General features: G+C 45.2%; 1 protein-coding gene across 1 annotated transcript; it reads right to left on the bottom strand.

Annotated features, from left to right (window-relative positions):
• Nucleotides 1-411: 411 nt before the first annotated feature.
• Nucleotides 412-19,302, bottom strand: C4H4orf54 (chromosome 4 C4orf54 homolog). The gene is made up of 2 exons (XM_026015642.2): nucleotides 13,734-19,302; nucleotides 412-5,143 (listed from the first exon to the last, which is right to left on the bottom strand). The coding sequence occupies exon 1, from the start codon at nucleotides 19,177-19,179 to the stop codon at nucleotides 13,771-13,773; it is 5,409 nt and encodes a 1,802-aa protein (XP_025871427.2). The 5' UTR covers nucleotides 19,180-19,302; the 3' UTR covers nucleotides 412-5,143; nucleotides 13,734-13,770.
• Nucleotides 19,303-27,347: the final 8,045 nt, after the last annotated feature.

The raw sequence follows: 27,347 nt of genomic DNA, 5'->3' as shown, positions 1-27,347 counted from the left end.
TAAAGGGGATTAGCACAATTACTTTCCCAGGAGTCCGTGTGAACCCTTGGGGATACTCATCTAGGCTGCTCTTTGGTGTCACTGGAGCATCACACACTTTGGTAGGTGCACCTCACAATGCTACTTAGTGATGCAGGCAGTTAGAGTCCTTTAGTTGTCAGGGGAAATACTCTGGTACAGGGAAAGAGCCAGGCCAGCTTTCAATCTCTAGAACTGAAAGATAACAAATTTGTGTTGTCGTAAGCCACGAAGTTTGTGGTGACCGCAGCAATCAGAAATTAATACAACCTGGACATGAACCATTATGATAGAGGATTTTAGTTAAGTGAGGGATTTCAATTAGAATAAAGAAGAAAATGAACATGTCCACAGCTTGTTTTTTTGAGTTAAAATAGAGACAAACAATGCATGTTTTCTTCGCAGTTATTTTTACTGGAAAAACAACAACAAAACTTTTTTTTTTCCAAAAGAGTCAAAATAAAAGACCATTACACAAGATTGCACAATCACTTACGAATGCCGCAGTTAAAGGTAAGTAGGCCAGTCTCACAGAGTCCTTGTCTAAGTGGTTTTCTCCATCTGCAATACATCGATAACGTAATTCTCAGAGCTGCTGAGCTGATTTCACAGTCCCGCTGGCCAAGCTCACTGTGTCTTGTAATTGAATCAGACCTCAGGTAGGAACTTTTCCACCAAGATTTCTGTCTTGAGAGCAGTTTTAATGTTCACATTCTTCCATTTACCTCTGGCTTTTTTCCTAGTCAGGGGTACAATTCGGCATTACCCAATGTCTTTCTCCATTTACCACACGATTTCCTCTCCTCTGCTTGGGACATAACTTCCACAGTCTTCACATTCTTTTCAACCACCACTGTCTTCACTATACGATAATATGACTTACACGTAAATATAGAAAACTACATTCTTAAAGAGGGAGAAAAAGGACCACCTGCTAGAAAATAGATCCGGGTAGGATAGGTAATTTCAGGGAGCCCCGACAAGGACTCTGCCAGTAACACTAGCTTGTAAAAAGCAATTATGAACCTTTAAAAAAAATCAAATCAAATGTGTAGTGTGTGTGTGTGTGTGTGTGTGTGTGTGTGTGTTATTCTGCACCATTTTGAATTCAATAGGAATAAATCTAATAATACGCTCTAGTTGCAACACGAAACAAGAATGTTAACAGCTTACAAACACTGCTGTGAACGTTCAGTTCTCTTCTGAGACATGGGGCATACAAATGAGTTCAATTTTCAGAATCATTCTCTGGGCCTTGTAGTCACACGTGCCACAGATGGATATGTTTTCTTTCCAGAGAACCAGAGTCTGCAATTCTGATTAGATTCAAGCTCAAGGTAACAGTTTAGCAAATGCTTCATGCTTTACTAATGATTTTATGCACCTGTGAGGTCTACTCAGGACCCAGAAGTGGTTAAGGATATAGAAACAGTCTCTGGAAAATATATCTCATGTCTATCTATATATCTTAGAAATTATGAAAAAGCCTAACGTAGTTTATGAATTTGATTTTTATAAGTAGTTTTCTAAAACAAAGCCTACACAAAATTTTTCCCCATCAACAGTACTGATAAAATACAGGGCACCTTTTTCTTTCAAGTATTTGGGTAAAATAGCATACCCTGAGAATTTGGGGTGCAAACCGACACCTTGTAAACTGTAGAATGAAACTCCTCAAGCACCACGTAGGAAAATGTATATACCATGATAGTTTTTAAACACAGAGACTATTACTGACTGTGTTTTCTTGTGCACATATATATATACTTATGAAATTATAGTCAATCTACTTAAGAATCAATACTGTCCTGCAGTCCAAAGTATTATTTCAGGTAGCATGAGCATTCAATTTGTAGCAAACACAGACTTTCATTTCTATGAAGTATGAAAATAATTAAAATGCATGAAGTCTCTTTAAGAGGCAAGATGATGAAGTCAAATCTGAAATTAAGAAATTTATATCACTAGATATTTCCTAGTGTTATAAGGCTAAGTTTGAAATGTGTGTTAACATTTGAGATTTGTCATAAAGCTGTCAAAGTGTAATTTGGTTTAGCTTATTTCCTCAGTGGTATATAGAGAGCCACATACACACAAACAAATAAAGACATATACAGACATACAGAGAGCCCATATATTAAGTCACTAACTGCATATTTGGGCTTCATTTAACTCTGAGGGCAATTTCAGTGAGTGCTTTTAAGAAAATATATTCTGGCAGATTGAAGTTTTCATACTGGTTACAAATGTGTTCAGTTTTTCAGAAACAATGCAAATAAAGAGTATGTCAACCTTACCATTTAACCAACGGAGAAAGAGGAAATGGGTCAAGGTTTCTACAGACAATGCCCCATGGTTCCTCTGGAAAACTGAGTCACACATGTAACCCTGAAAAGAAATGGCAAAAACCAGACTCTACAATTCTAGTTCGACTCCAGCTTGAGGCACTGTTTAGGAAATGCCTCATGCTTTATCAACAGTTTTATGTACTTTTAACTTTATAAAAATGTAGTTCAGTAGCTAAAGGGACAGTGTTGGGTGATAGTTTTATGGATAAGAAGGCTTCATAGACTCTTGTTTTATTCCACCTATCTTTGGTTGAAACAGGAAGGACATAACCACTTCATTCAAATAGCAAGGCAATCTCAAGAAATAATAAAACACTGAAAATGAGGATTTAGATTGACTCATGTCTTTAAAAATGTTCCTATCACTTGAGGTAGTAAATGGCCAGCAGCATTGGTTTGGTTTTTTTGGTTTGATGAAATAAAGAACCATAAAATTATCAATAAACACTGTGGTATTCATAGAACATTATTTTTAAAGTTACATTTTTAATCCCTTGGACATTTACTATGTACTTGATAACTTCTTAGAGTATGTGGCCTCTCTGGTGGAACCAACAAGTGAAAAGTTCTCTTTTCTTTCCTAGTTTCTGTACTAGTTTACCTCGGTTTGAGAACTTAAGGCTCAGATCTGCTGGTGATAAATAGTGATAAATAGCTTATGGGGTCCCCAGGTCCTTGGTAGGTAAGAATTCTACCACATTATCTAGGGAAGGAGATATCTCTCTTTTTAAAGACCTTGCAAGCAGTTGACTACTCAATATGATCACTGATTATGATCACTCAATATGGGCATGATTAGCCTTTTCCTAAAAGTCACACATGGTTTTAAAATAGTCTTTGTCGATTCTGGTACTATCTCCACCCAAATCCTAGATCAGTTTTGCCAGATGTGTTCAAACACCTGAGAATTCATGGTGCTTCTTTGAATATTACAGGTTTGAGATCTTTGAAATTGACTTTACCTTCTTTTTTCAATATTCAATGACCTCATGCCCAGCCAATCTCTGGATAATGAGGAGCAACTGGTGCTGTAAGAGAAGCTCTCCAGTGGTGAAAAATTAAGTCAGTTCTAGGGCAGAGCTGCTGCTGTACCTGGGTAAGAAGACCTCTGTGGCCAAGGAATTAAGCTTTTCCCAATATGGTACAAGGGCATCGTGTCTATGGCCAGGGGCTGTTTTATATTTCATGCTTCATTTCATCACTCATCAGTGCGTTGATTGAATTGTGACCAGGGCTGGCTATTCCTCCCTCAAACCTTTTCTTCTACCCAACAGTATTTCTTTTTAGAGCAAGATCCCTTTAAGGAAGGTGCTAAAAGTGAAATTGAATTATTTTTCCTAAAGGAGTCTGAGATAGGAAGCCTAAGTACAAAGTAATGAGATTATATAAATCATATAAAAATTAGTCTCAGGTTTTTACTCATATCTTCAGTCATGAATAGCATAAAATGCTATGGCTTCAAGAAAAAAATTTTAAATAGAAACCAAGACCAATGAGCATCAAAATCTAAATTAAGGATCTAAAAAAAAATTTACCAGGATGCCTTATCTTTGAACAAGTCAATAGATAAGAGGAGATTCCTTAAAGAAAGCCTGGGAGAACCTTCAAGTTATTCTCTTTTAAAAGTAAGGACTATCTATTCCAAAGTATCGTTTGTTGGATATATGTCAACACACTTATTAATGATGACAATCTAAATATTTATCTGTTCAATCAGCTCTTCAAGATTCACTGTGAACACTCACTAAAATAACCTTCAGAATTGAGTTACGACTGAGGCAATATTGAAAGTCGCTGAAACATTCTGTGATTTGGATTCTTGACATCTCTTAAGCCCATAAGGAGCAAGTGTGGCTGGGCTGGAGAGCATCAGAGCCACGGAATCAGTTTACATTCCACTCTACTGCCCCAAACAGGCCACTCCTCAAACTCCAAACAGTCTGTGAGAGAGGAGCATGCAACTATGCAGGAAGGGAATCACTAAAGAAGACCAAAAAAAGGCTATCCACTCATCATAAAGATCAGATTCCTGGAGGAAAATAGGCATGTTATACCTTTCTGAGACTAAGAACTTAACTTTAAACGCAATCGCTGGCTCTTTGCTATTTCAAGCCATTCTATCTTAAGGCAACAGATAGTGTCACGGCATTGTACAAATGGGAAAATCAAAACAAAGCCCAAGAGTCAAAGCCACTATCTTTCACAATCCCATTTGAAATCATGCTAAACCCAATAAAAGAACATGTAGAACGTAACCAAGGGAATGACCAGGTTTGGCTGGTATATAATTCAAAATGTAGACCCACCATATTTAAAATCGAACATGTGTTACAGCTCTGGAAGCTAATCCTCACGTATTCTGAGAACCTCCAAGGAGATCTGTGATCCAGATTATTGATCTGCCGGCGTGGTTTACAACAGAACCAACCTCATTCTGCCGTATGTTTTGATTGAGCTATGAAAACCCTTAAGGGATGGCTTGCCTAGTCACAGGGACAGGAGGGAAAGATGAAAAGAAAGCTTATATTCTGTTTTAAAGTATAAAAAGAACCTGCTTTACAGGGGAAAACTGCAACCATTCACTCAGCTTAGTAACACTAAAATAACACAAACTGTCTTTAACAGGGTTGTTCAGGAAAATATAGAAACTTACACACTTGGTTTATAAGAAGCAAAAACTAAGAATAACACATGTAGAGGAAGTTTTTCAGCTGAATTCTTAGTGCTGTTACAACGCAACCTTCAGATTACAGAATAGTCCATCTTCTGTCTTGCTCCTATAAACAAACATAGTCAAGGAAAAGATCATTAGTTCTAAAAGTAAATTTCACTTTTCAAGAAGCAAGGAAAATGTCAAGATACATTTTATTTGACTATTTGGCTAATTTCAACACTGATAATGAGGAAGCTCCCATCTCAAAATGTGTTTGGGAAATGTGTTTCTAAACGTACTTAGACATTATACTGACTTCAAGAAAGTGCCCAGAGTGGAACCTTTCTTTGAGACTTGAATTAAATCCAATCAACTGTTCAAAAATGATTTTATTTTTTATTTATTTTATTTTTTTAAATGGAGATTTTTTTTGGTTGTTTTTTTTTTCTTTTTTTTCTTTCTTTCTTTTTTTTAATTTATGATAGTCACAGAGAGAGAGAGAGAGGCAGAGACATAGGCAGAGGGAGAAACAGGCTCCATGCACTGGGAGCCCGACGTGGGACTCGATCCCAGGTCTCCGGGATCGCGCCCTTATCCAAAGGCAGGTGCTAAACCGCTGCGCCACCCAGGGATCCCCTCAAAAATGATTTTAGAGTTAAATGTTTAGATTCATTGAAATCATCCATAGCAGAGATAAAAGTGCAATAGATATGTTCCTAAAACATCATGCAGAAATGATATTTAAGCTAAAGAGAAATATTTGAAATTTACCATGAGTTAGTGATCTCGTTGAAGAACTAAACTCTATACTGAGAATTCTTATAAGTGAATGAGCACTACTTAAGTTACACAGAATTTCATACAGTGCATTTTGACTAAAATGTGATACACTGATTAGAGCCTTTAACTTAGTTAAATCCATTCTATCACAAGCATTGACAAATTCAAAGGCCTATTGAAAATGAGCCCTTTCTGCCAATCTTTCTATATATATAGGATATCTACTAAAACTTTGCATAAAAAACATTTTTTTAACATTTGGGAGTTGATATTTGAACATAATATTATGAAGACAGAAATAGAGTGGCCTACAGGTAATATTTGTTAGGGATTAAGAAGACTCTGTCATGTGAAAAATAACCTCTGGGAAGTATCAAATAACAGCTATCTAATCAATTATATGCAATCAGAGTAGCTCGGCAAGGGATATTTTAATCCTGTCATCTAAAAATTGGCCTGCGTTAAACATGTAAGAAAAAAAAGTCTATAAGGATAATTATGATTATTGGGACACCTGGGTGGCTCAGTCCATTTAGTGTCTGCCTTTGGCTGAGTTCATGATCCCAGGGCAGTGGGATTGAGCCTCCAGCCCCATGTGAGGCTCCTTGCTCAGTGGGAGCCTGCTTCTCCCTCTCCCTCTCCCCCTCCCCACCATGCTCTCTTTCAGGCATGCACACTCTTTCTCTCAAATAAATAAATAAAATCTTTTAAAAAAAGAATAATTATGATTTCATAGGTATATATCTCATGGTTTTTTTGTTTGTTTGTTTTATTCTTTTGTATTTTATATTGAGGAATGACCTTCAAGATGAAAGGGGCTGTGGTAGGTTTGGAGACTTCTCATTTGCTAAATTTAAGTTTTTGAACCTTAAGACATATAAAGCATCAACAGGAAAAGAAAATAGAATTAGAAGGGGAGGAGAAGAAAATAGAAGACTTAGAAGAGTTATTTCAGATTCAGGGACCCAAGGATCTGACAACAAGTCAGGCTGACTCCATCATAAGGCAAGATTTTGCAAAGATGCCCTGAGCGGATGAGAAGGATACAGGGTGGTAGTGGGGGCAGGGAGGGTGCAGACAGTGGTGGGGAGCAGTGGGAAGCCTACTATAAGACAATGAGAACAGTCTGAGAAATGAAGGAGAAATCTATTTATACAATCTATTGGGAACATTTTTAGGGATCCATGAACTGGATATCACCTTTTCATCCATTCACAGGACACTGGTTCTGCTTTCATTAACTTCAGAGGAATTTGACTTGAAATTTTGAAAGTCATGAAGTTGCTCTGACTCCTATTAAGGAGAAAATAACAAAACCCACCAGTTTTGCCTATCAGAGGATCATGAAGAAGTCAGTAAACATGAGAGGGATGACTATACTATGTCACCAGGCAGTTTGCCTGCATGACTTCCATGATTATAGGATCAGAACACATGACAGAGTTCAGCAGGGATGCTCGGTCAGATTTTCCCTTGCTCCACACAGACCTGCGCCCAGACAGAGAGGAAAATCACTACATGCAGCTGGAAAGCTATATCCAGAGTTGTATGACATTCTGGAAGGCCTTGGTACTAGAGTATCCTGACCTATGGCCAACTGGCCTGCCCCAAGAGATAAGCCAGCTTGAAGGGTCCACAGGGCTCTGGGTATTGCCTTCAGTTTGGGGAAATATAAAGCACTCCCTGATGCTGCCCTGGAAATCTGCATAGATAAGGGCCACTCTTCTGCTCTGGAAGGGGCCTCTTCATGCCCCTGTTCTGAGGAATGCAGGAGGAGGTTCTAGTCTCCAAGGGAGATTGAACTCTATGTGCCATGAGCTGTTTGTTATGTCTTTTTTAATGTTTTTTTTTAAGATTTTATTTATTTATTCATGAACGACACAGAGAAAGGCAGAGACATAGGCAGAGGGAGAAGCAGACTCCCTGCGGGGAGCCTGATGTGGGACTCGATCCCAGGACCCTGGGATCACAACCTGAGCTGAAGGCAGACACTCAACCACTGAGTCACCCAGGCATCCCTGTAATGGTTTCATAAGTCAGTCTTCACAACACTCCTACCAGGTATTTCCATTTTACAGTTGAAGAGACCAAGGCCCAGAGAAGATATGTCGGTTGTCCAAAGTAATACAAGCATTTGAATTTGAGCCAGGGCTGCCCGACTGCAAGGGTGCACATACTTGGCCTTTAGTCCTTCAACTACAGTGTATGAACCCCATCCCCAGCCCTCCCCCTCCCCGCCCCCCGCCAATGGAGAGCCACAGCCACCCCGAGAAGTTCTGAACTGCCTTTTATTCTCTTCAAGGCATAAGATGTTCTAGTAACCAAGGACAGCTAACTTTTTAATCAAGAGAAACACACATGGAGACTTAGTATATGCTAGATGTTGCCAGATTCAGGGTCAGTTTGTCACCTGATTCTCTTCCCCCTTTGCCTAGGTAAGGTAAGAGGGACAATTCACAACAGGAAACCAAGGCTTGGAGGCCAGAAAGCAAAAGAAGCATGCGTACAGGGGTCACCTGTGAGAGCATGGCCACAGAGCTTGAGGGCCTGGATTGCAGGTGATCTGATTATCTGGGACAAGTGATCTTTCCATTTGTCAAAGAGGAATGAAAAACAGTACCTACTTACTTTAAGAATCAAATGGCATGGTATTAAGTCTTGAAATATAATAAATTATGAATACACATTAGCTATTATTTTTCATTTATTGTTAAGTTTGTAGAAGGTAGAGAAGAAAATACAAAGGCTATCCAATCATGGAGAAAGGCACTCAAGAATAAGCTGGAGGGAAGCCACAGTCTCCAGAAAAAGGGGCAGCCTGGGTGGCTCAGCAGTTTAGTGCCACCTTCAGCCCAGGGTGTGATCCTGGAGACCCGGGATCGAGTCCCATGTCAGGCTCCCCGCATGGGGCCTGCTTCTCCCTCTGCCTGTGTCTCTGCCTCTTTCTCTCTCTCTGTGTGTCTTTCATGAATAAATAAATAAAATCATTTTTAAAAAAAAGCAAGGAAAGATGAAAAAGACATCAGGAAGATAGTAAAATAAAAGAGCAGCTAGAGACAATAATGGAGAGAGGAAGCCACGACTGAGTTACGGGAAAAAAATAGAAATAAGCAAATTGATTCAGGAATGTAATTATAGAATGAACTACAAATGAAATGTGGCACTTGCAGCCCCAAGTCCTGCCACCAGGTCTCCTGCACAAAGGTACAAAGAATGTGCAGGTGAGGGAGCACCTGTCCTTTAGGCGACCAGTGGGTGACAAAAAAAAAAAAAAAGGGGGGGGGGAGGACGGGGGGGGGGGGGAAGAAGCAAAGTGGAGCATCACATTAAGTCCACCAAAATCGAATGGGAAAAGAGAGACCGTAAAAGGGAATGAAATCACCAAACAAAAACTAAAAATGCAGAAAATGGTAAAAATTAAATTCTCAAACCAACGGTAAGGGAAGAAAGGGGTGGGGAATGAGTGAGTAGGACAGACACCAGGAAGGAGGGCCACCAAAGAAGAATTGCCTGAGGGAGAAAAAGAGAAGGCGATAGGAAGAGCAGGTGAGAAGCCAATGGGAAAGAGATTGTAGTGTAGGATCATTCTGGTTTTTAGTCCCAACTCTGCCCTCAGGGACACTGTGACTTAAAAAGGATCACTTAAGCTCTCTCTGATTCCCAATTTCCTCCTCAATTTTTTTTTTTAAAGATTGTATTTATTTATTCTTGAGAATCACAGCCATAGGCTGAGGGAGAAGCAGTCTCTCTGCGGGGAGCCCTATGTGGGACTTGATCCCAGGACCCCAGGATCACAACCTGAGCCAGAGGCAGACACTCAACCACTGAGCCACCCAGGTGCCCCTCCTCCTGCAATTTTAACCCAAGGGACAGGCTGTGATGATCTGAGGAGCCCTCAAGGGCCTCCTTAGAGCTCTACAAAAGTAGCTGCCCCTGTTTCCAACCCCCCTCTCTCTCCACTTCAGCTTCTGCTCTGTGCGGCTCCGTTGAGGGGGTGGAAAGAAGCCGGAGGATGTGGAAGCAAGAAGAAAAGAGAGACCAACGTGTAGGAGCCACGTAAAGTGCACTCAGAAATGAAAAGACAAATGGATCAAGTCCTCTAGGGAAAAAAAAAAAACCAGACATCCAATGAAAAAACAATTGCATGACCTTCTGTGACACAAGTGTGGTTGCCAATTAAAGTTTTCTTTTGTTTTTATTACCGATTTCTTTTATCTTTATGCCCCCATGAATGGCATTTGTGATCAAGTCTCAATACAAGTTTTAAAGCAAAAATATGGCTTTATAAGAGGATAGGCAGGAGAAAGCATGAGCGTGAATATGTCGGGGAGGGAAAAATAACAGCTCTGTGTGTTGGACGATAGAAAACTAAACCCAAAATAATCTCATCAGGAAAAGCATCAAAGATTCTGTAACGTTCAAACCAAAAGTCAACAAACAACAAAAGCCTAGAATAGAAAAGTTGTGACAGAAAAGGAGAATATGTGGAGTTTTGCAACTGGTGTGCCTAGCACAGTGGTGTTTCGCGAGTAGGCTCCCCTTGTGACCACTGGCCACTCGGCCACTGGCTGTGAACTGCCTCCTCCATTTACCACAATGTGTGACATCATTACTAGGAAAGGATAAAGTAAATAATATTGCTAGTTATCTTCTTAGCTAGGCTGTGACATGACAAAGTGAGAAATGCTGCCACATTGACCACAGGAAGGCGAGAAGCAAGAAAGACCCACCTGTGAAAGCAGAACCAAAGGGAAATTCATAACCTAATAATCAGAGAGAGATCATGGCAGCTGGTTCTGCTCAGATATACACAGGGGGAGAAAGCAAAGCTCCCTGTTACAATGTGTAGCTAAAAATAGACAATGAAATTATTATTTGAGCTGGAAGGAATCTTAAAGGTTAAGACAGGACTTGAATCCTGGTCTCGCAGTTCTGCGTGAACGGGTCTGTGTCCTCCAGCTGGAGTGCAGGCTCTCAGCCTGTGGGACCATACCAAGTCACATGGGTGTTGACAGCCTCACGGCAGAGTACACTGTGGCTGGTGGAGCGTAAACAGGTAATTCATGTTCTTTGGATGAATGAAGGAATGAGTGCGTTCCGCTCAAACATTCATTTTATACAAATGTCCGGAGAGGCACAGAGTAGAGTCCAGGTGTCCTGGCTGCCAATACCAAGCTCATTATGTTTCTTTGCCATCCTTCCTTTGTTCTAGGCCTCCTACCTATGAGGGCACAGTGTGACCCAGGAGCAAAGAGCCCCTTCTGCAGGTCCTGGCTTATCTCATTCCCTGGGATCTCGGCAAAGCCATTCCATTCTAAGCTGTAGTTTTCTTCTTTGTGAAATATTGTGATTGGATCAAATCACTGGTGTGACTTCTTAGTTGAAAAGGGCACACAAACTCCTACTCTATCTCAAGGAAAATCTCTGAAGTCAGTTTGGGTTTTACAGGAAATCTTGAACTGAAGCCAGCTTCCAAGACTTCTCATCCCAACCATCCATATGAGCATCCATTGATCAATGAGTGTGTTTAGTGTAATTCTTTAAAACATATCTGAGCAATATTTACAATTTTTGTCATATAGGACAAAGAACTGCACACTTCTTTTTTATGTATCTGACTTTCTCTGGAAAGCAGCATAGAACTTTCAGGAAGGTAAGTTTTGAAGGATTCTAGTTAGTTATCTGAGTTTGGATATTAGAGTTTTGTCTGTATACAAAATGCTAATCGTTAGTTCCTAACTAGTCTTCTTCACTTGAGAAGCCAGCTTCTGCACTTCTATCTTTAGGGCTGTGGACTAAAATAAAAGAGTGTACTTTCAAAAGGGAAAAACTTAAAAAAAATTACTGTTCAAATCTCGAACACTAAAAATTTGGATTTATATCTGTGTCTGATGGAAACAACTCCATGCCTAATCTCTCCAGACTCAGCAGATGGGAGAAAAGCCAAACGCAGCTGCTAGAGGGACACCAGGCAAGCGTGTGCCCGGTTGCTCCCTCCTCTATGCCCTGTCCTCTCTTCCCCTTGCTTCTGCACCTCCAGGGCTCACACAAAGGCCTCACAGGATTAACTGCCCCAAAATAGCTTTAGGTAAACATACCACCTGTCCAGAAGATTAAAACATTTTTGACTAGAGGCTACTCTTTTCTTTCTGCAGAACTAAGTGTCTAATTCTGAGCCTCTTCCATATGCATACTGGATTTTTTACATTGAATAAAAGATGTAATAAATTTGCCTTTAATCCCCACACTCCCTCTTTGTGATTATCATACACTGCCTGTTGCAATCTCTTAGAAAGGAAGAATTCCAATTATCTATTTCTAGAGTGCAAGGAAAATGAGGCTTGTGCTCTCACCTGAACTTTTAGAGAAAGACCCAAGGATTTTTGAACATTGGCTGAAAGTCTAGAAGTCTAATAAACACAATGCATAGTAACAGTCCCTGAAATTGAAAAAGGTTTCCTACTTTGCAATATACTATTATGTCATCTGACATTCAGGTAAATTGTGAGGAGTGGATGTTATTGACACATGAGTGTCATGAGTGCTAGAGAGTTTGCATGTCCAAGAACACATGGCTGGTGAGGAGAGCAGGCTGCGTTTCTAATTCAAAGCTCCCACTTCCCTAATTTAAGGCTCTGCCATTGCACAAAGAAACAATGTTCTTCTGTTCCTTTTCAGTTCAGAAAAGAGAAAAATGGTTTATTCCTTTCATACAGGCAGAGAAAGGGTTTCTTTCCTCTCCATCTCCCTTCTTGGTTCAGCAGGATCTTGCCAAAAAGTGAAAGTCCTAGAAGCGTCCATGGTGCCAACACATTCTATCTAAGCTGAAGAGAACGGGGGCGGGGGGTGGGGGGGAAATGAGAGGGCAAATTTGTGCATACACTGCGGGCACCTTTGTGCTCCTATCTGAAGGCCCCCCTGTCTTATTATGTGTTTGACCTGAAGTTTCCTGGTTCAGACAAGCCAAACTCACTTCTTTTCATGTTCCATGGACTGTATTTACAGCAAGGATTCTGGTCTGTGAATGTGGATTAATTAGGGTGTTAGGAATCTATTTTATTTGATTTCGTTCAAAGGGGGCAAGTGTAGGTTAGTTTCCAAAGGGTGAGAATGCAGATATGAAAAGGAGTGTCTTACTGGGATCAGCAGCCGAACACAGTGGACATGGTCTGCTCAGCAGCCCATCCAAGGAGCCATTGCAGCTGGAGGACCGCCCCCTTTTCAGTCAAGCGTGTGTGTGTGTGTGTGTGTGTGTGTATGTGTGTGTGTATGTGTGTGTGTGTATGTGTGTGTGTATGTGTGTGTAAGGTATATTAAACTATATTGAACTCGCCCTAGGAAAAAGTACTCTAATTATCCAGAAACAGAAAAACAAGGACTTAAAAAAACTTAGTCCCTTTGTGTAAGAAATGTCAAAAGACAGAAGAAGTGGCCGAGGGAGAGAAGCCTTTCTACAAAATTTTAGAAAACCTCCTAACAAGAAAATGCCAACGTGATTCTCCCTCCTTGTGAGGTGGAATTAGATTAACGGTGTTCCCAGTGATCCCTCGGGATATTCAGGCCTTCTGTCACTGGGGCTGCCAGGAGTAGAGTGAAGCTCACTCCACCAAATCCAGACAGAGTTTTCAGCTCTTTCCCTGCCAACCTTCACCAAAGGCTAACCTGAGGAATCCAAGGTTCACTTCCCTCCTACTTGCTGGCTGGTGAGAAAAAATACTCAGGCAGTTTGAAAAGGTCAATGGGGGAAAGGCTGAGGAGTGGGAAGAAGAGGAAACTTGGTAAGAAAATTAGCTCCTTAATCATTGGGATGGGGTTTTGTTCTGTTCTTCCAAAATGCCCCTTTCTACAGACAGTCTCTTCTGCCACTGCAAACACAAAGCAATGGGATTGCTCTTAATCCCTTGAAACTGATTATCAAAGTAAAATTCACTCACCAGCTGCTGCTCCATTCTGCTTTCTGGTGACTGCTCATCATCTGTGTTCTACCACAAAGCTCATGGTGGTGCCATCAAAGGAGGGGGGGGCTATGATCCTTGGCCCCAGGGGTTGCGAAGTGATGCTGATGACAGGCTTGCCGTGCAGCTGGGCGAAGCCTTTGGCCCCCACGAGCTGGGACGTGGCTGCTGGGGCCGAGGAGGAAGAGGAGGCAGGAGACTGACCAGAGGCCATGAAGTATGGGGCCTCAGTGAATGTCGCAGCTGCCTCTTTGCTGGGGGGCTCTGCCGCCATGGAGGAGAGCTCGCTAGCCCCTGGAGTGTGAGCAATTGGCGTGGGCTGCAGGGCACTGGTGGGCAGCACCGTGGGCAGAAACCCAGGGTAGATCATGTAGGTGGGTCCATAGGCCCCAGGACTCAGGGCCAAGGGAGGCACAGGGAGGGACATGGGAGCCACAGCCTGCTGCTGGGAGGTCATGGGCACGTCCACATACTGCCCTGTCTCAGGGTCAAAGAGTCTTCGGGTCATGGGCTGTACTGGCGTGTCTACCAGATAGTACTGGCCGGTCGTCACATCCAGGAGCATCTTGCGCTGGGTCTGCTGGGGCTGCGGCTGCTGGAAAGGGTCTGCAGGGACGGGGGCTGGGCCTGCCGGTGCTGGGGCAGGCATGCTGGGTGGGGAGAAGCAGAGGACCTGGGGCTGAGCTCCCTGCAGGGTGAACGGCAGTGGCTGCTGGTGGTAGATGGCAGTGGGCAGATGCTCAGGGCTCTGTGGCCCTGCGGGGGCAGCTACTGTCTCCCTGGGGTTATCCGGTTTGGTACGCCAAGCTGGCCGGCTGGTTCCACTGACCTGAGAACCTTTGGGACTGCTGGGGACCTGACTGCGGGCACTCAGAGGGGGCAAGCTGCAGAGAGTGGCCCCTGAGGAGGCTGGGGGCCCCTCCCTCCCAGCCCCGGGCCTGCCAGGAAGCTCTCCCGCTGCAGAGCTTCCTTTGAGAGGGATGGATAGGTAATTCTCACAGTCGCTATTGTTCTTTTCCAAATTGCTGCCATTTTTCCTATTGGTCACCTCCTCGGGAGGTGGCCGCGTGGCCGGAGAGATCTTGAGGGACCGGAGTCCCTGTGATTTGATGCCCTTGGCTGCTGAAGGACTCTCTGGAGAAGGCCCTTGGGGGAACTTGCCAGCGACATCCCCAGTTTTCTGGGTGCTGCTGGCACTCACTGTGAACACGCTTCGGTTACTGGGGAGTGGTGGGAGGGGCTGCAGGGGCTGGGTTCTCTCCGCATCCTTGTGGACTGGGGGGATATAGAGGGATCGAGGCCTTTCCCTGGCCAGGTTCTCAAAGGCAGCTGCCCGGGCAGACACGCTCTCGGCGCTCGGGTTGGAGTTCCTCCGCTGCAGACGTTCCCCGGGGCCCCCACGCAGCACCACACCACCTTTGTTTCCCGAGCCCCGCTCCTCTGGCTCACCCGGTCGTCTGGCCAGCTTGTCTGGGTCCCCCTCAGCACCCGAAGCCCCTTCCCTCTCCTCACTGGCAATGAGCGACAGGACATGGCTGTCCATCATCATGGGCAAAGGGTCACTTTTGCGCTTCCACTCATTCCTGTTGAAGCTGTACAGCTCTTCCATGGACCTCACGGCGGCAGTCAGCTTCTCCAGGGCATTCCGAGATGGCTTGGAGGCTTTCCCTTCCTCCTTGACCTCCTCCTCCTTGGCCTTCTCTGGGGTCTTCTGGGCAGAAGCCTTAGAGACGATCTTGAGCACAGGCAGGTAGGAGCCCTGCTCAGGCTTATTGGGGGCAATGGTGGCCACGGGCAGTCTGCCCGACGCCCTGTGAACCAAGACTGTCCCTTCGGGTGAGGACGAATTCAAGAACCTGCCGCCGCCACCTTTGCCTACGTTGTCCCTCGGCTCTCGGTCCATGCTATCTTTGCTATCTTCTCTCTGGCTCACCACCGCCTGGCACGTAATCACTATGGGGGAAAGGGATCTGGATCCGCCCCCTGCAGCAGCCAGCTGCCTGGGTTTGGGCCCGGTCAGCCCCTGCTCTGGGGTAACACTGCCCTTGTCGCTGCTGTCCCCTGACCCTTTGATTAGCTTCCTGACATCTCTCACCTGGTGGAGGGGGCCTTGGGCCTTGGACTTGTCTCTGACGTCTCTCACCTGGAACTGGGGCACTTTTTCCAGGTTGTCTCCCCGGAAGAGTTTCTGCTGCTGCGCCCTGCTGTTGTCCTCGATGGTCTTGAAGAGGTTAGAGGCGCTGCCACTGGCCAATTTGGGCGTGAGCAACTTGGCAATGTTGAAGTCGGAGCTTGGCTGCTGCACACTCCCCAGGCGGATCTTGATTTCGGGAGCCTTGGGCCGGATCACCGCGGTGGACGCGGCTTGGGCCGCGGGGTACTTGGTAGCCTGCTTCCCCGGCTGCTTGTCCTTGGGCGTCTGCTGGATGTTGGGGACGAAGAGGCGCGACATGATGGTGGACTTGCTGGCGGAGATCTCTCCGAGGTCGGCCCTCCAGTCGCCCCCCTTGGGAAGCTTCAGCTTCCCGACAGGGGCTTTCTCCTCCCTCTTCTCGGCCTCCTTCTCCTTCCAGGACCGGAATGCGCTGTTCTGACTTCGGAGGAAGATGCCTTTGACCGTCTCTGATGCACTCTTTTTAATTTCACAGACTTCTTCGGGGTGTCCGTCCGCGAAATTTCGGCAGGAGCCCGCATTGCTCTCCCGCGGGGCGCTGGCTTTGAAAACGGGCGATTTGGGCTCGGCCGCGGGGCCCTCGGCACCTGCCTCGGACGCGCTGACCACCGTGTACTCGGAGCCCGCCTCGGAGTGGCGGGAACTCTGCCTCTGCAGGCCCCTGTCCCGCTGCTGCCTCTCCCCCCGCGCCGGGCCCTCTGGCTCCTTGCAGGTGCCCGAGAGGTTATGCTGGGATGTGTCAGTGACTTCTCCCCTCTCCATCTTGAACTCGTGCTCCCGCTGCATCTTCTTGGAGATGACATTCTTGAGCAGACTGGAGGCAAACTTGGACTTCTTCTGGGGGCCGTCGGCGCGGGAGGCAGGCTTGCTGCTCTCAGAGGCCTCGGAGCCATCGTCCGTGTACACCGAGCCGGGGCCCTTGCCAGAGACTTTGGTGGTCCTGCAGGGCCCCGTGGCCGAGCTGGCTTTGCTCTCGCTGCGAAAATTCAGGGGCTCGAGGAGGGTGACCACGCGGGAGCCCGTCTGGACCTGCTTCTGGAAGCACAGGGGCGTCTCCACGTGCTTGATTTCCCCCTCGACTTTGCTGACCACGAACTCCAAGGCTTTGGTCTGGGACTTCTTGGCCTGGATGTAGAGCTGGTCTGCGGTGGTCCTGGCCCCGCCGCCCTTCCTCAGACCTGCGGCCACCGAGGCCGCACTGCTCCTGAGGAGGCTCTGCTCCACCCGGGCTCCAACACCTCCGCATTTCAAGTCCAGGAAGGTCGACCACCGCCCGAAGCCGACTTCGGAGAGAGTGGAGGACTCCCGGGAGCTGATGTTCAGGGCCTCAAAGTAGGGGTAGGCAAGGCTCCGGAAGGCCCGGGAGGTCAGGTTGCGCACCTCCTTGTCCGCATCGTCCAGTTCACTTACGGCACTGGAGGCCCCGCTGGAATAGTCCACCAGCTCCTTCGCCCGGATGGCCCCGCACCGGGTTTGCAGGCGAGCAGGGACAGCGATGAATTTCTTTGCATGGTCCTGAGCCACGGCTGCAGCCGGGTCTTGCTTCAGTGAACTTGAATTGTGTTCAGCAGCTGTAGAGACGCGGAGGCTCATGTCGCCTTCATGCTTGGCAGCATAAATAATGTTTTGCTTTGCACGCACGTTGCTAGGCTCATTTATAGCCCGGGAAGTCGGTTTGATTGATAGGAGGATCTGGCTTGCTGCACTCCCACAGCTGCTTGCGGCGGTGGCGGCGGCTGCCCGGGAAGCTGCCTCCGGGGGCTCCAGCAAGGGCTCGCTCGGACTGGCAGTGCCAGGCCCAGCGGGTGGGGGCGTGGGGTCACTGTCAGAGGGGCCGCTGCCCACTTCCGTGCTGCTGGTGTGGCGACCGCTGCTGTCCGCGCCGGGGCGGGCGGGGTCACTGCTGGTGGGGCTCGGAGTCTGGGTGGCATTGGTGCTGGGAGTGGTGCTGAGGTAGCAGCTGTTGTCGTCGTCGTCCTCCTCCTCCTCCGTCGGGGTGGTGACGTCCCCTGGGGTCTCGTCGCTGCCACCAAAGGAAGCGTAGTCCACGAATGAGTAGATCACGTTGTTGTCCTCGAAGTCCCAGCGGGAGGCCAGTCCCACGTCAAAATCCATGTCCTGCTCCACCTCACTCAGCTGGATCTCGTGGGTGGTGATGTAGTGAGCCTCCTCATTCCTGGGGGGGTCCCTGCTGCCCTGCGACTTGGCAATAATGTCCCTACACTCTGTGCCATCTCCCCCTCCTCCCCCCCCTCTTCCTGCCCCTCCTCCTCCTCCCCCTCCTCCTCCTCCCCTGGGCTGGCAGCTCACTGCGCTCTCACCACTGTCACTCTCAAAGCCTAAAGACGAAGACGAGGTGGCCAGGGCCCCTGTGGACGTGGTGGTGTCATCCGTCTTGGAAAGGCCACCTTCTGCTTTGTCCACTGGGGAAGAGGAGGAGGAGGAGGAAGAGGAGAAGTTGCCGCGGCCGGCCGTGCCGGGGAGCTGGGGTCTGGAGAGTTCCGAGGAGGCAGGCTTCTTCGGGGGGGCCGGAGCCTGGCTCTCTTGACCGCTGGGTTCATCCTGGGCTTCCTCCCTGGGACCCCCAGGGGCCCCCTGCTCCCCGGGGCGGTGCTCCGGAGCAGGTGTCGGGGTGCGGGGACTGTGCCCCTGGGCCGCGGCCGAAACGCACATCTCCACGTATTTCGCTTCTGGCTGGGAGGAGGCCGCTGGCCCGCTGCTGGGTGGTGGCCGCAGCTGCTGCCGCCGCGGCTCCTGGCTCTCCCGAGCCGCGCTCACCCGGCCGCCCACCTCGCTCAGGCGGGCCCGGGGACCCCGCTCAGGGGTGGCGGCTTCCATCCTGGGCCCGCGCCTGAGATGCAGCGACAGGAAGAGGCAGCGGGGAGCGGCGGGGCTGGGCCGGAGGGGCTGCAGAGTGGCCCTAGGCAGGCCCCCACGTGCCCCGACTGCGCCCAAGGCTGGAGGCACCGCTGCGCGCGCAGCCACCACCTGCCAGCTCTTCAGCCCCGGTGGCGGGGCCGGGACGAGCCTGAGGGAGGCGGGAAGGCTCCCGGATGCAGAGGCAGAGGTGGCCGGGGGCCCGGGGGCTGCTGCTCGGGCCGAGACCGGGGCCAGCTTCCCGTGGCTGAGCTGCTCCGTGCAGTTGTTTGCCTGGCACCGTCGGCGGCCGCGAGGAGTCTGAATGCCATCGGCCACGGAGGGAGCAGCATCTGTAGGTCGACCCAGGGACTTCCAGAAATGAAAGGAAAGCATGTGCTGTTTCTTGTGAAGCCTGTCGTCCCTTTCCTGGATGGGGCGAGAGTGGGTCACGTCATTCCAGAAATATTTTTAGTGTCTATTCCCTAGTCATACTGAAACCACACTTGAGGGTAGAGAGAAGAGGCTCTGAAAAGACAAGGTGGAGGGTGGAGGGGGGCATGGGGGTTCTCACTCAAATCAACCACATGCCCTGCGGAATCTCCTAGAGAGGTCTAGCAGGTATGAAAGGATTCTTTACTGGCTGCCGTCATTCACTCCCACGTCTGATTGAATGGGTTCTCCCCCTTGTTCTTAAATAAAATCCAAATTCTGCAGTGCGTTTCAAACGAATTCAGGACAATCCAGAAAGATTTCAAAATCTCTCCTGGGCATATGGTAGGCTTTACCCTTGCCTCAAAAATCTCTGCATTTTCTTTTCCTTTCATCTCAAATCAGATGAGATCTGGTAATAAAACTTTTCGGAGGAATAAAATATTCCATCCCTTTTTCTCCAAAGTTACACTCTATAAAACGTAATCTGTCTCAAAATAGAATCCCTTCTAGGATCCTTACCGTAGTGACTGGAAGTATGAAGGGGCAATTTTCAAAGACTTCAGACATAACACTTTAAATAAACTTTTACATAGCGTCACTAAAAAGGAGCACATGGGGTCAAAATGAACACTACTTCAAATCCCTACAGTATCCAATCGATCTCAAAAAAAAAAAAAAAAAAGAAGAAGAAGAAAAGTTCCTTAAACTTCTAAAACTGTGGCAAGACCATAAACCTTCAATTAAATATAGCCTGAGCTGCAGCCTCATGATTCGGTTTCGCTGGCTGAGTTCCAGACCTGCAGGGCGTGGAGTCAAAAGGCACAAAAGAACAACGAATACACTTACCCTTCATGAGTACAGTGCAGCTTGGAGGGAGGTTCAGAGAGGAAATGTGACCCGCTGGCATGCCCCATGGACACGAAGCCAAAGTCCTAGTTCACTGGCTCTGAGGTACATCCATTTCAGATAATTTAGTAGTTACGCAAGTGAACTTGCCAGGCACCCCACGATGGGGGTTCTGTGCTGGCCACCCTCAGAACAGGTCCTTGGGTGCTATCAGTGGAGAACCACGACACTTGGTTTTGGTGAGATCTGGCCCTCACCACCTGCCAGGCCCAGTTTCACCACTATACATAGTCTATGTGTCACTTATGCCGACTGAATAAAGCACTATTTTAAACATCCACATTTGTGGGGAACAAAAATAACATCATCACCCATCCCCTTCCAACATGAATGCCACCCCCGCACAGAAAAATGTTCCTTCCTCTGGATAGGCGTGGGGTAGGTATGGAGTGGGAGCCCCTAACGACTGAAGAGTTTACCTTCCCCTACTCAAGATACAGAGAGTACAGGCCTGCCGTTCTCCGCATGACAATTTGCTTCTGCCCGCATCATTGCCTTTAAAAACATGGCATAAGGAAAGACTGGAAATATCAAGTATCATAGTATGTGTATAAAGCCAGAGCGCTAGGTGGAGAGTAAAAGCAAAAAGGAAACAGAAAGAAACAGATAGAGGGAAAGCAATGGGATGAAAGAACAAGAAGCAAAGAGAGAATTTGCTAAATTTGCGACCAGCTTTTGGGTTAGGGAGAACCAGACTTAATGGCACAGAATCCTAGATTTTTAATGATAATAAAAACTTAAAAATAATAATCACAACTAAGAGTTATACAGTGCTTACTGTGTGTAGGGAATAGACACTTACGATTTGAAGCACTTTTAGATGTGTATGTATTAATTTCTTTAATCCTTATAACAACCTGACGAGTTAGGTAGAGTTTTTATAGTTAGAAAAGCTGAAGCACAGAGATGTTAAGAAATTATTGAGCAGGACTCACACCCAGGCAGTCTGGCTCCAGAGCTTGAACCTGAACCATTATGCTGCAGAAGCTTGCTGGCTTCTCTGCCCAAATGCTCTCCGTGGCACCAAATGCACAATTAGGAGGGAGCAATGCATCTATGGGCCATACACACTCCAAAGAGGAATAGAAGGCAGCATTTCTGCCCGTCAAGGCAATTCGCGCCTAAGGAGGAATTTTCCAGCACTTTCCATATGGCCCTGTCTGTCATGATAACTCGATGTATTTCAGCAGTTTCTCCTTGCAGTTGGCAAAGTACAAAATTGGAAGGTCAGATGTCCCGGGTGTAGGTTAAAGTATAATTGCTTAATGCCTGAAATTATGAAAACCTGCTTCCAGACTCTTGCTTCCTCCAGAGAGCACAGCCCTAGCCAAAGCTCCACAAGAGACAAAAAGAGAGGGTTATCCTAAAAGAGGTACTTACCTTCACATTCTCTGCGCAGCAGTTTTTCTCTTCTCTAACTAAATGAATTAGGAAGAACTTGTAAGAAAATCTTTTTCAAATACAGTCAATTTCCAAAAGGTAAGGTTTAATCCAAATCATGAATTCTATTTAAAATTCAGACAAGCAGGGAATTCAGAATAGGACAGACTCTATTAAAAGATTGAAAAAAAGGAGACAAAGAAGAAAGAAACTCATAAATGGAAAAACAATAACCGATTGTAAGGTAAAGTCAACACAATTAAGAACCCCAACCTGCCTGTCCCTGCATTTCCAGAGTTCTCTGTCAGTATATATTACTTTGAAATACTCATTTGGTAGCCATAGAGCCTTTTATTCCTTAATATGACTATAGTCATTTTTTTTTTTACAGATGAACTCAGTGATTGCCTATCTGATCTCAACTCTTGAGCAATTGACAGTGACTAATATTGCCAGCGTTAACCCGTGTTAAGCAAGCATACTTGCTAGACCAGGCAAGGTATACTTGTTAGATAACTTTATATGGGATTTCAAAGAGCAACAAAGGAAATGACTCAGTGTCATTATTTTTATCTCTGCAGAGAAAGTTCTTAGCATTCCCTGAAAGTCTTGTGAAATGTATCACAGTATGAGAAACTTTAACATGATTAAAGAAATTGAGAATGAAGGCCAAGCTATCCACCATTTGGAAAAAGGGATATGGTTATATTCCAGGTCTCTGACAGTGGCATAATACAATAGACAAATATATCATTCAAAAGGAAGAGCACTTTAGCAGATATAGACTACTAGACCAGAAATAAAGAGATAGGTTTAAACTTGGACTCGAACCAGAAGTCAGACAAAAGATTTACTAACCACAGACATTCTCAGGCTTCTCTGGATTGCAGTAAGAGGGAGAGATTTTCTGATTACTTTGAATTCTGTGTAAGGGTTTCCATAATATACCTGCACATTTATTCTCAAACACTGATGTGAGGGAGGCTTTTCTGTTGGACGCTGCTTAATGACAGAGTGTGGCCAGCTGCTTCACCTCCTGGCCCAGGTAGGCACACCTAAGAATTACATCTGAAGGGAAGTCATCGCGTTATTTTTTATTTTATTTTAACTTGTTTTTTGGCTGGGTGTGCCAAAAAGTGTTTAGTTGTGTCGTTACTGAAGTTATGTATGTAGTTACTGAGGTAAATATATGCTCTGGCTTGTTTAATCCTCTCAGAAACACCACGAGAGAGCAATGATTATTCCCATTTTATAGAGAATAAATGTAGGTTAGTGAAGATGTGTAGCTGCGTGACCTTGCCACAGCTAACAGTGCTCGAGCACTGACTGCCCAGGTCTGAGTGACTCAAGCCCACCGCGCTCAGTTGGTGATTGAGCACTGGGGCTGTGAGGTGGAGGTCACACAGGCGTATTGCCACTGCTGGCCAGTTAGCCATGCCACAGCCTCAACCAGCTGCCTGTGCATGGCACCAGCTGGTCACCACAGAGTCCAAGGAAATGGAGTGGCAGGATTAGTGTAAAACTATCCCTGTGAATAAAAAAACAGCATGTACCCTGAGGATGAATAAGTAGCACAATCTACTTGGGCAAAGAAGAGCACGTTGTAGCATCGTGCCATGTGCATTGTAGATGCCACCCCTCGGCTATGCCCTTAAAACTTGGGAGGACAGGAAGAAACACTTCACCACCAGAAATAAAACTTTGACACTCAAGCCTGCGCACAGAGAGCGGAGGTGGTGCAAAAAAGATTCCTCACTTTTTTTCCCCTCCAGTCGGGATGGGTATCAAGGACTGGCTCCTCTCTGGTCTCCCACCCAATTCCCCCTCTCCTCTCTCAGTGGTCTCCTAGACCCTGCCCTCCTTTCCCCTTCTTCCCCTTGGCTCCTGACAAAAGCTTCCATCTGGTTCTCTCTTGAGGGAGTAGTGGAGATTTTGGTGTTTCAGATCTTACTGTGATCAAAGAAAATTATCCTTCCCAGACCTCAAAGTGAAACCCTGACGAGACAAATAAACCTTCCTCTGTGTGAAACTGACCACTTTGAATAGCCTTACTCTGTCGTTTCTCCTGACTCGCCTCTGGGTTATCCCAGCCCGAAGGAAGCAGGGTCCTCCAGGGGGGAATTGCTAAGGGTCTGGGACAGCAGGTCCACAAAGATGCATCACTAGGCTTTAAAAGTTACTGGAAGTTTTTCCAGGTTGGTGTTAAAACACACTTTAAATTACCAGTCAACTGAGCTGCCTGTCTACAGAATAACACGAGTGGCATTTCTGTGATTTTAGACAGGAATTTTTTTGTCTTTTAATTCTTCATATTGCATTTTGGGGGCTGAAATCACGTTTCTGTTTTGTGTTCCTTTGGGAAATATTTCCCTTTCTCACATTTCTGATTTCAGGCTTCAGCAATTTCAAATGGGAGCCTCTGAAGATGCACTTAATATTTTATTTTTCAGCTTTTTATTTTCTATGACTATTTGAAATATTATGAAAATTGTTTAAGATCTTGTTTCTTTCCTTGCTTCAAATCTCACATTCCAATCTGCTCAAAACTCAAGTGTCAAGATGCAAATTAAGCAACTTTTTGGAAAACAACCTGACAGTTCCTATCTATCATGCAGAATAAGAATGTTAGGGTTAAATAAGGTATGTACAGGGATGTTTATTGCAACATGTTGTGATAGCAAGAAATTGGAAAACAACCTAAATATCCATCAGTAAAGGAATGGTTGATTGATTAAAGTGCATGCATGCTATGGCACATTGTGCAGACATTAATTCTGCAGACATTAAATGAATAGGAACATATGCTTCGGTCTTGAAAGAATTTCCACAAAAAGAAAATTACAGACAAAAATGTATTAGTATGATTCCATTTCAAAAATAACAGTAATAAAACTCATTAAGGGAAAGTATAGTTGTGCCAATAGAAAATTTATAGTTGCATAAACACCAAACTAACTGTTTTTGTGTACTGGGAAGGTAAGATTGAACAATTACTATCAAATTTTCTTTTATGCAGCTTGGTGTTGTTTGAACTATTACAACAAATATGCTTTTCTTTTGTAATAGAAAACACAATTTTATTTTAGAAAAATTTTACTTTTCTATCAACTTTCTTTAAGTTAAGCCCATTCTGCTTAGAATTGAAGCAAAGACAACACATACAGGGGTAGAACAAGAGACATTCACTCCTTCTGCCCTCCTCTCTCAATGGTCTCCTAGACATTGCCCCCCCCCACCCCATTCCCCCATTCCCACTTCCTTATTTTATTAATAGGGTAAGAAGTTCAGAGAATTTAAGTAACTTGCCCAAGGTCACACAGCTATGAGTAGTGGAGGAATACTAGAATCCTTTCTTCTGATGCCAAATTGAGTGCTTTCTCCTATATTGCTCAAACCTGGTCATCAAAGTGAGCAAACAGGAGACTCAACTTCATTCTCAAAAAAATAGGAAAATATTCCCTTAAAAGCAAATAACTTCATTGTGGCATCAGGTTTTATCCTAAAAGCTAACGTCACTTATATAGTCTACTGCTACAGGCAGCAATATAGATAAATCTTACAAATGCAATGTTAGGAAAAGAAGCCAGCTGCAAAGAAAACATACTACATGATGGCTACTGCTGGTGATGATGTCAGAGAAAGGGCAGATGGGAGCTTTGGAAGAGCTCCGTTGCCTCATCTGGGTGTTGGTTGCATGATTGCATCTGCTGTGTGAAAGTATAACAAGTTGCATGCTTGTGATTGTTTACTTTTCTGCATGTATGCTATGTTCATTAAAAAATTAAATTAATGTGATTTTTACATGCATAATATTCTCATATCTGTTGTCATATATTTTTTTTCAAGTCTTGAGATAAAGTTGATTGTTTATAGAAACATGCAATATTCATTTTGCCACATCAGTAGCAATCAGTAAACTTTGGGAGCCTCTAGACATGTCAATACCCTGGTATTGATGAGAATCATGGGATCATGGCCATATCTGGCTGCAGCAGTAGGTCAGGATATTCCGAAACAGTGAACTGAAGAGCCTTCCAGAGCTTAGGCAGTGGAATTACAACTGCCTGAGTTTGAATAATGACTCCACCTTTCCTGGCTGTATAACTAAGGACAAGTAATGTAATTTCCTTTTACTCCAATAGGGTACACCTCAACAGCGGTGTGAGGATTAAATCAGATAATCCATTTAAAGCACTAAGTCCAAGGACTGGCCCACAGTAAGCACGGGAGTAAATGTTAATGGTTGCTAATTATTGTTATGCTTCGAGCAAATTTTAACGCTTCTCCCTTACACATGAGTCTCCCATCCCCACCTGCAAGCTAGGACACCGCACATTGCTTTGTAGGTATCAGACACACAATATTTTTTCAGTTGAAGTGGAACCAGTGATTCCCCATGGTCTATAGAAGGAAACACAATCTTTTTCGGATTTATTTATTTATTTATTTATTTATTTATTTATTTATTTATTATTTTATTTTATTCATTTATTCATGAGAGATAACAGAGAGAGAGGCAGAGACATAGGCAAAGGGAGAAGCAGGCTCCCTGTGGGGAGTCTGATGCGGGACTCAATCCCAGGACCTGAGCCAAAGGCAGATGCTCAATCACTGAGCCACCCAGGTGTCCCTCCTTCAGTTTCATTTAAAGTTGCCCCTCATTTCAGTTCCTACCTATTTTCCAGGTTTACTTTCCTCGCTGTTCCATATGAATTCCCTGTCCCAATCACACAAATCTAAAACCATTTCCAGTATGCCTTGCACTTTCATCTCTCAGAGTGTTTCTTTGCTTATGTCTTGCATTCTCCCCACTTCCTGAGATGGCCTCCTCTATACCTTCTGTAACTTCACGAATCTTGTAAGACTGATTAAAATGATCTCCTATGACAAGCTTCTAATCCTTTTTAATTCCCAAAACCCTTTGAGAATCGGACAAATTTAAATTTGATGATTCTCCTGAAAATAAATATGTACAAACCATCCTGTTTCAGAGGTCTCACGATTCCTCTGAACTACCTGCTCCAGGCCCCTATCTCTGGTCCTTTGGCTACCATCACCGTCACAAAGTGACCCTTACTCTCAGTACCCACAGAAATTATGAACTCTCTGAACTAATGCATTGTTTCTTCTTTTGCTATTTACTCTCATTTTCCTGTGTTTTTTTTCTCACATGGAGAATGTAAGATACCTGTAGACTGGCCCACTCTACCACACGAGAGACCCTGGGTCAAATGAGATCTCTGAATACATAATCTTTAAAAGGTCAGGGGTCATCAATCAAGAAAGATTGTCTGTTGTAAGCTCAGAAAGCCGACCATTTTCTGCCCGCTGCCAGGGGTGATCAAGGGTATCAGGAGATCTGACTTTCACTGCTGAGCATGTAGGCTTAGTGGAACTACAAGGAAGGAGAAATCAGCCAGATACATTTCAAACCCGCGGACCCTTCTTATATTTATAACAACATGTTTTCCTAGTAACAGTTTATTTTGCTGAAAACATTTAAATAAAAACTTCCAGAGCCTCTTTGAGAAGATGGTTTTACATTCCCTAGTCAAGCACCTGCCTGATTTTAATGTGCTACTATTTTAGTCCTTGTAAACATATACCCCCTTCCATAAGACTGGTGTTGGTCTCTGTATAATTATCACACACACGGCCTCTAAGAATAGAAATAGGTGCAGAGGATTTTTTGGGCTAAGTTTGGTGAACTGTCCTCTCTGTATGCCTTTTGTAGCCACGGAAGCAAGCTCATGGGCAAGAAAACCATTTCTAACTCAACACAACACACTTTTAATACAGCAGCCCACAAAACATTGACTTTGGGACATGATCTGGATAAAACC

Source organism: Vulpes vulpes, chromosome 4 (genome assembly GCF_048418805.1).
Source record: "Vulpes vulpes isolate BD-2025 chromosome 4, VulVul3, whole genome shotgun sequence".
Lineage (NCBI taxonomy): Eukaryota > Metazoa > Chordata > Mammalia > Carnivora > Canidae > Vulpes > Vulpes vulpes.
The sequence above is the reverse complement of the archived record's forward strand: the minus strand, read 5'-3'. Positions and strand labels throughout refer to the sequence as shown.